This window comes from Triticum aestivum, chromosome 5B (genome assembly GCF_018294505.1).
Source record: "Triticum aestivum cultivar Chinese Spring chromosome 5B, IWGSC CS RefSeq v2.1, whole genome shotgun sequence".
Classification (NCBI taxonomy): Eukaryota; Viridiplantae; Streptophyta; class Magnoliopsida; order Poales; family Poaceae; genus Triticum; species Triticum aestivum.
This window is the reverse complement of record NC_057807.1, coordinates 188,816,061-188,825,607: the sequence shown is the minus strand read 5'-3', so window position 1 is coordinate 188,825,607 and position 9,547 is coordinate 188,816,061. Positions and strand designations below refer to the sequence as shown.

Genomic DNA, 9,547 nt, shown 5'->3' with positions numbered 1-9,547 from the left:
TGGCCACGCGTGCACGCTTGGGCCGTGCATCGTTGGTTGGGTCCGCTTTTGCTGGTGTGCTCTTAGGGTCAGTGACGCTGACAGAAACGGAAACGGGCGCAATCCCGCACAGCAACAATTCTGACCGCAGCCACAAGAAAGAGGGTGGTAAGCAAACATTGGTTCACGCCGTGGTTTTGGGTCTAGGATATGGTGAATGGAGCCCGGAACCACCCACCCGCACGCTGTTAGCATCAATCTCGACCAAAATTGTCCATTGTTGTACACTTGTACACGTGCATATTAGAGTTATTAGTATGATGACCGTGTGGCCTGTGTACGTGTTTGCATTCCACTTGTAAACGGGAGCTCTTTCTCTCTCCTACTGAAACATGCACTCTCAAGATGTATGCTTCACTGGAGAGGGGGGCTGGAATGGTTAGCCTAAGGCCCCGCTTGGATTGGGTGTAAAATTTTACACTTGTATTTATTTTACAGATGTAAATTACGGGTCACAGCTAATGTTACGCCTGGAAACAAAACGACCAGTCCATGCGTGTGTCCTAAACCAGCCGGATACGATTGGAAAACGGGAATCCAAGCGGGGCCTAAACAATGTTTAGTCTTCTGTGTTCATCAGGTGGGTTAAGTACTCTCAAGACGGTGCTGTGGTGTAGTCGGTTATCTGTTAACCTTACATACACATTATAAAGGTCCCCAGTTCGAGCCTGGGCAGTACCAAAATGTTCTCATAATTTTGTTGTCACACTTCAGCAACTTCCGTATAAAGTAGTTCAACTCTATTTTGTGAGCTTCTCTGAAAATCTAGTTGGATAAACACATGCACTAGAAACTACTCCCTCTGTTCCTAAATGTAAGTCTTTTTAAATATTCCAATATTAGTGTCAAAAAAACATCTTATATTATGAAACAGAGGGGGTACATACGGAGCAAAATGAGTAGATCTACATTTTAAAATACGTCTATATATGTAGTCCACATTAAAATCTCCAAATGGGAACTTATATTTAGAAACGGATGGTGTAGTACGAAATATGTTGTTTTTGTCTCTATAATTCTGACAGTACGCTCGTGCTCCTTATTTCACGCACAAGGAAATCTAGCCAAGTACTACGCACAAGGATTACCAACAGCATACATGTATGCTGAGATAAATATTTTAGTGGAGATCACCTACCGTAGTTATGTAGGATAATAATTATAAGATTCCGCTAAAAAATCAGGATTCACAGGGCAAAGGAAGCATTCTTTAATAGGAAAATCAATCATGTTACTTCAACACCAACCAATGCAACGTAGTAGCAACAACTGCTGGAGATATAAGCATCTAATAGGAGAAAAACATCTTACCACCATTTCAGGATTTTACACTAGTCTAGTTGGCAGACAACCACCACGAGGAACAAACAACTGGGACCTATTATTCCATGTAAACTGGATACAAGACCTATGATAAATGCAGAAAGTCAAGCACAGCACAGATGATAATAATCTACGTCTGTTGTAATCCGAAAAGCCAAGGCAAACATAACAGCTACTACTCATCATCATCCACGCGAAGATCACGGCCACTTATCATTCAAGGGCACAGGGACGATCCTCTGTTTGTCCGGGTGATGGTAGTATACATGCATTCTGCGGCCTAAAACGCAAGCTCGTAGCTTTCTTAGGACTGGTCAGCCAAGCCGCTTCCACCGTTGTTATCGGCACCAGTGCTCCTATGGCTCTCAGTGCCAGAAGGCTCGGAACTGGCCCCACCTGCTGCATAGGCTGGTTCAACTTGAGGGGCCCGGGCCATGCCATTCACAGCCCCAGGTCTCGCAACCATTTGACCAGCAAACGGAAGCATCTGAGCCTGTTGTTGCTGTAGTTGCTGCTCCTGCATCTGCTGAGGCGTTAGAGGGGTCCTTGGAGGGAACATTGGCACCTGTGACATGTAATGCCCTACCCCTGGGGATGCACTAGGTGGTGCCATCTGTATGCACAAGTAACATTAGTGCATACAGCAGAAACAATATAGGTATACTGTATGTTGGTCTAAGACATGACTAACCTGAGGACGGCTTACAGAGGTCTGTGGCTGAGTATCAGCAATTGCAGCCAAATACAAAAGATTCTTCTGAAGCTGAGCTTGATACCTGAAAGTTATATGGGAGATGAGTTGCCTATGTGTTTCTCCATATCCGCTTCAGAAGGAACCGCACATTCACACAAGCAAATATTGTTATGTATAAGGAAACTTGTTGAATGCAACTATCTATTACAGGTATAGAACACAAGAACAATTCAATGCAATGCAAAGTAGATTAAGAAATACAAAAATATCACAAATTATGTCCCCGCTAACAAGAGAAAAAGACTAATAACAGAGAACTTAAACTTCCAATAATCGTAAAAGCAAAAACAAACGTAGTTAGCAACATTGGATTAGTGACACACGAGCAGATACGCTGACATAAATGATGCACGAGCAAAGGCATCCGGGCGACCAGCACAATGGAACTGTTGATCTGGTACACAAATAAAAGATTGTTCAACAATGCTAAGCGTAAAAGACAGCCATATTACAGCGTGAAGCTATGAGGCACTGATACGGCCAGAGTTGCCATGTCCGCATGCCAGGCAGCTCTGATACGGTGATACGCATGATCAGGCCGGGATGCGCGTATCCAGGAGTATCAGGATTTTTTACTTTTTAAAAAAAAGAGAGAAAAGAGCCTATATGGTAGGACGCTCGTGACACCACAGCGATGCGAGAGCACAGCCCCGAGCGAGCCCAATAGAAGCCCAAGAAGTCACAAACTACCCTAACTTTGCTCTCTCGCTCTCTGTTCGATCGCACAAGGAAGCACTGGATTGAGAGCAGGAGCGCGCCGCCACCACCGCCTGGAATCGCCTCGCCGCCCTGTCGACTCGCCACACCGCCGCCTCGAGTGACTGGACTCGAGCCTTCTCCACCACCGTCACAAGAGAGAGGTAAGTTATTCCGTCGCGTGCATGCTTGCTGTGTGCTTGGCTGCTTGCTATTGCTAGCTGATGTTGCTGCTTTGCTGCCACTGCCTACTGCTAGGGAGGGAAATATGACATGGCATCTGCTGGGAGTGGCATGGCAGCTAGCCAGTCTTCACTTGGTGGTACTGCGAGCAACAGTACTGAAGTTGAAGGCGCAGGTGAAGAGGCTGGGCATGGTGTCGGCAATCCGAAATATCACATGATGTACTCCCTCTGTAAACTAATATAGGACGTTTTAGAGACTTGACACAAGTCTCTAAAACGTCCTATATTAGTTTACAGAGGGAGTATTTTCTATTTTGCATACACCATGAGGACATTGATGATGTTTCAGGACTTGAAAAGAAGCATGGAGGCACCCAATGGGGCAGTATTCCCATCGCATCTCACGCATCCTATTATGTTGTCTTTATTACTCCCTCCTTTCCTAAATATAAGTTTTTTTAGAGATTTCAAATGTCATTTTATGAATTATTCGTATATACTCGCCGTATTGCCGTATTTCTGTTTCTGGAAATTAACATGTCCCGTGTCCCCGTACTCGTATCGCCGTATCAGTGCTTCGTAGACGTGAAGTCCAAGAGAGTAAAGCTTAGTTAGCAACAATGTGTTGTAGATCAAAAGAATGCATGTTTTGACAGTTTTGAGTGTTTGTTACAGCATGACAAGTATGTGGGCCATTTCACTGACATGGCTGCAAGTCTTTTATGTGACACTTCCGGGAGAGAAGGGACGCTACAGGTGCTAGGAGGTTGGCGACACGGTCTAGATCCTCAACATTATGACCGCCCTGCGCAAGGACAACATAAGCAAATCGTCTCTACCTCCACGCTCTCGCGGGCACCCTACCCGTCTGTGCATTGCGCCACTACCACCATGGCCTTGCTGTTCTCCTGCCTACTAGAAGAAACCACCTAAAATAAGTTTGTCAAAGCGCAGACAAGCACCTGCGCAAGAACCACGACAGGGTGCTCTAACGACAATAGTCATGGATTGACTCGATGCCGCTTGTAAGTGCCCCCACAGTCAGAGCAACCCAGCGCTTCCACAAATAGTGCATCTCGTGCCAGAGTTCGCTTCTGAAAATGAACAGACAACTACCTTCATGTTCAAATATACAACTAGTGGCAGGGTTAACTTCTGATATCCTGCTATTTCTCTTTTGCCAACTATACAGGGACTATGGAAGAGTTTTAACCAAATCTTATGGTATCTTTCAGTTTAGATATTTGACACTTGTCTAGCATTCCTTTTCGGACACAAGTATTTGTGTAGTCATGCACACATATGCGTATTACACTTATATGTTTTTACAAAGCAGATGTTTCTCATAATCCTTTATACGAATTTTGAACCTTTTGTAGCTACAGTTATTCACAAAAAGCTGAGGTACGTAAAGAAGACAAATGTCAGTTAACATGAAAAACAAAGATATACGGAGCAGAGGTTAAGATACATTTTATGGCTCTTGGAAGTTGGAAGTAATGATAACCATTCATTAGTGATTTTTTTTCTCCAACAGATGTGGTGTCGTAACTTGAAATTTATTCAGACTAGCTAATTGACTGTGCCTTGCTACAGGGGCATACACATTCTAATGGTTTAACATCAATCATGTCTAATATATACCTTTAGAATACTCATGTACAGTAGGTGGTATTGTTGATTCGATTTACCGTTAAATAACTCCTCCACCAACCTCTCTCTCTCTTTCTCTAAAAAAGCAAAGACTTGATTAACCTTGAAGAAATAAACCCAGAGTGTAGAGGGAATAGGGAGGAGGACGGACATGCATGTGTGGGTTGTAGCGGACCGGTTTCCCCCTGGTTTTCTTGGTGTGCTAAGCATGGAATGGAGGCGGAATGGGAACGTTATGTCTTTTTTAGGTAGTGTAGAGTAGATAGATGTAGATAGATTGATTGATTTGTCGTGTATGGTAGTGAATCAGCTGGAGACAATTTTTTATTGATGATTGATTTGTTTATTATGGCACTTGAATCAGCGCTTACCAAACTGGGTGGGGTTGCGGTCGGTAAAAGGAAATAGAGAATCGTGGGAAGATCCGTTGATCGGTGGGGCCCTGAGGGGACGAACAACGTAGGAAGTAGAAACTCCTCTTTAATAGTACGGATAAACTTGAAGGACAATTTGATTTGTTATCACGATGTAGCAAGTGTCTGACCAGTTCCAAAATATTAAAGTTTACATGATTCAACATAAATTATAGTATAATATCTACCGCTATTAACCATTGCAAGCAGTAGTTTCCAAGTGTAGGAAATATTAATTTTTTTTGCTTCAAATGCAAAACAGTAAACATAATATATATAGTAAGGCAGCTAAACCTTTGGCGGGAAAAACATATAGTAATACTAAGTTCACGAACATCACATACTTGTAATAAACTATGATGAATATTTAAGAAAACTGCGGCCATCCACAAGATGCACATGTTTTGATTGAATGCACTACAACGTATCAAATCCACAAATTTATGTCCCTCCACTGCGTGCACTTATGTCTTCAAACCGAGGAAGGGAGAAGACACAGAACTTATGGTACCAACATCATGAGGCATTGGGTTGCAAACACAATGTAGACCCCCTAGAGGCACAGCACAAAGGTTGATGGTGATATCTTCTCTATCGATCAAAACATTAAGACACATAAAGAACCAAGTTGGTGCTTGGATGGTAACTGAAGATGGTTGGACGACCCTTTAACCACTAGGGTTTGGCTTCCTGTGTGTGTCACCTACAGGAATATTTGTTCAGTGGTAGGGGACACACCCGTCAATATTCAATCTCTGTGTGTCCAGTAGCTATTGTGTGAATACAAGCTAGTGGTGGTGTTCATATTACCATGCTGTACTGGGTGCTTTTAACACAGGGCGCCAAGACACACCACTTTATTAGTATTAAAAGATAATCATACAATGATCCGTTCAACCTTTTTCACTGGTACTCTAGAGTCTAGACAGTTGACCTGTGGTTCAATATTAATGTTTGGAACAATATACTTCCTTGTATGACACCCAAAAAACCTTGTTAGGTTCAGTGGCCACCTCAGCCAAATTTGAGACACCAAGCCAAACATACAGTTTACAAAACTCAAGTATGTGCTTTTGCGTTCACAAAACAATAGCACTCCATCATCAAAGAAGTAGTGTTTCTTGACTAACCATATCCACATCAATCATATCACATGTGGTAATGGCTAAGGGTGTTAAAGCAGAAGTACCAATTCAATTCACTGGCAGCTCAGCTGCTCAAGCAGACATTTTCTTTGCAAGCATAATATTTTGGCTGTCTTTGCAAGCATATTATTTTGGCAGTTTTTTGTCTGCTCCATTTACTTATTTTAACTGAACAGACCAGCAGCCAGTTCCAATATTTACTGTTGGCCTGTTGGGCGTCCGCTGGTCTGGTTTTAGAACAATGGTACTAGCTAACGATAAATGTAAACAGATAAGTAAGAACAGCTGAAGATGGCAGCAGAAACACAATAATTATATTCTGCGCATACAAAGCAAGAATGCAACGGAAAGCAGAATGGCTCAACAGTTAGCGAAATTAAAGGCCATATTGAATTGTATGATCTGCAGAAAAAGAGGTTCAGTCCGTTACATACTGAGCACATTCCGCCAACTTTCCCAGGTTCTGATTTTCCAAGATAGCCAAAATTAGTTGCTTATTTTCATCCAGGTACTGCACAATGGATAATGCCAATTAGGGGGAATGAATAATTATAACAGGTCGTGTATAGAGTTAGTAAATTCAAATAGAAAGCCAGGTGAACAACAAAATACAAATAAACAAAAATAACACAGTGCAGCTTGACGATCTGCACGAAAACACAAGGATTAAAGATCGGGACTGAAGATTTTGTTCAATCATCCCAATGCCCAAATTACAAAGCTAGAAAGAAGAAAGGACCACAAAGCATTAGTATAAATCTAAAGAACTAGAGATCATTTGGAGGTTGGGAGTCAAAAGTATAGAACTATATTCTTGGAGTGAAAATGTTTGGTCCGTTTGTTGCACAGCATAAGCATGAGCACCCTTGATAACTTGGAAAACAGTTCAAAAGGAATAAATCCAGGGTTGCTCTCGACATTTTTCTGGAGTAAAGCAACTTGGTCGAACAATGTAGGTTTTCGTTAGTAGAACAAAGCCAACCATACTCCATTTCCATTAAGCAGTACATGCATCAACATTCACCAGCAAGAAGCAAAAATAAATAAAACTTGTTTGAATCTAGCAAGACAATAAAGGATGCGTCACAGTAATTAGTCGCTAGTAACTGCAAAACAAAAGCAACATTTGAAGATTGGCAGCTGGATTGGAAATAAGGCTATAGAAGGATGGAGATAATACTATATTAATGGACGACGATAACTGCCACACGTGTGGGCGTTAAAGGGCCTGGCCACACGTTTTGTGTGGTGTCTAAGACGACCAGCCCACACGCCTATGTGTGGGCAAAATAACTAACGCCCACACGCCTCTTCTTTTCCTTGCGGTCCCTCTCACACGCCTACGTGTGGGCAAAATGGATAACTGCCACACGACCTCTCTCAGCCACCTACCTCACGGTCCCGCACGCCCCGCGTGACAGTCAGCACGTGTCCCCACAGTTGCATGGTCCGGACCCTCTTTAATGTTCGTTTAACTGCAGTGCCATGTCGTTGAACTACAGTTGCCATGTCGGACAACTACAGTTGCCATGGTTGCTCAACTGCAGTTGCCATCTCAGGTCAAGTGCGAGATGCCATTTTGGACAACTGCAGCTGTTACCATGTATGGTCTGGTTAACTATAGCTGCCATGATTTGAAAACTTTAGAGATTGCCACCTACTAACACTAAGCAGTTGCCATGTATGGTCTGGTTTACAACGGTTGCCATGATTTTGAAAACCTTAGGCAGTTGTCGTGTAGCGCTATAAAAAGACATGACAAAACAATATGTTTGGATAAAGAGAGAGTTGTCATCTGCTTACGAGCACACTAGGGCAGTTGCCGTGTACCCTGCAAAACACATGGCAACTGACATATTTGGGTTAAAAAAAAAGAGAGAGTTGCCATCTGCATACAAGCACACTAGGGCAGTTGCCATGTACACTGCAAAACACATGGCAACTGGCAGCTTGGGTGTGGGAGAGGAGACGGGCGTGTCGGCGAGATGGCAAATGCCCACACACCAGCCCTTGTGCGATAGTGAAAACTGGCGTGTGAGCGAACTGCTAAACGCCCACACAACGGCCCCTCCGTGTTGTGAAACGAACGTGTGGGCGACCGGGTGAATGCCCACACACCAGCCCAGTCCTACGTGGCACCACAAACATGCCAAGATTCGTGCACCCACAAACGGACGCGGATCCACGCGTGTGGGCGAAATGCAAACGCCCACACCTGTGGGCGTTAGTGTTTCCGTTATTAATTTATTGAAGGAGAATACTGATATCAACGAACTCAGAAAAAAGCTATTCAAATCACATCAATATCGGTGAATTAAACGCCATCTCTATTAATCCACCAGACGAAACCACAACTTGTAGGGGCGACAAACGATCGAATATTTGGCCGGAAACCAACCCTTCAAGCCCAGCAAGGAGGCACGCCAGCCATATGGAGAGCCGACAGAGATGGGGAGGGGGAGGGAGGGAACCTTTTGGATCTGCTCGGTGCTGAGGCCAGCAGATGGAGGCATCCCCGGCGCCGCCGCCGCCGGCGGCATGGGCATCGCTTGCTGCATCGCGGCGGCTCTCGCTTCCTCTTTGTTGGGGTGTGTTGGGGGGTTTGGAGGGTTTGCGGGTGTAGGAAGAAACACAAAGCGCCCACCTGATGCCGACCTGCCCCAGAAGACTTTCAGATGCTCCTGTAATTTGGAAATAATTACATATATGCCCCTTGACATTTTGTTACGGTTACGGGTTACCTGCACCTATTTTGAGCACTTTGTATGTGTAGCCCGACTAAGCCTGGATGAGTTTTGCACATTATTTGTTTGTCTACATCGTTCTCATTGTGGCTGAGCAGCAACATAGGCACCGGTGTTTGGTTGTCAGCATGTTTTATCCAGATGCAAAGAGATGTTGTTTGGTTATATGCAACACAAGTGATGTGGTAATTTCTTCTAGGAATGATGAGGTTATACACACATCATCAACATATATAGCATAACATAGCCATCCATAGGATTAACCATAACAACCATAACCATAATCATCATACCCGTTCAAACATGCTAACATCACAACAGTACCATATAGTCTTCAAACTGAATTAACATAGCAGAGATAGCAACAATCCCATCCTAAGCACCGTCAGCATCCATGTCAAATGCTTTGTGATGCAGACCGCACTTTGCCACCACCTCAATGCCGTCGTCATTGAAGACGATGACCTTCAAGTTCGCGGAACTCACTGGCTTGAAGGTGAGGAGGCACCTGATGTTGACATAGTGAGCTACCACTACTGCAGGATGGTCCTAACGCGACACTCGGAGACCCTTTGACCAAACTATGTGTGTTGCA

General features: G+C 43.8%; 1 protein-coding gene across 1 annotated transcript; it reads right to left on the bottom strand.

Moving 5' to 3' along the window:
• Positions 1-1,328: 1,328 nt before the first annotated feature.
• LOC123110988 (GRF1-interacting factor 2) lies at positions 1,329-8,882 on the bottom strand. The gene is made up of 4 exons (XM_044531645.1): positions 8,680-8,882; positions 6,643-6,719; positions 2,054-2,138; positions 1,329-1,975 (listed from the first exon to the last, which is right to left on the bottom strand). The coding sequence occupies exons 1-4, from the start codon at positions 8,764-8,766 to the stop codon at positions 1,667-1,669; spliced, it is 558 nt and encodes a 185-aa protein (XP_044387580.1). The 5' UTR covers positions 8,767-8,882; the 3' UTR covers positions 1,329-1,666.
• Positions 8,883-9,547: the final 665 nt, after the last annotated feature.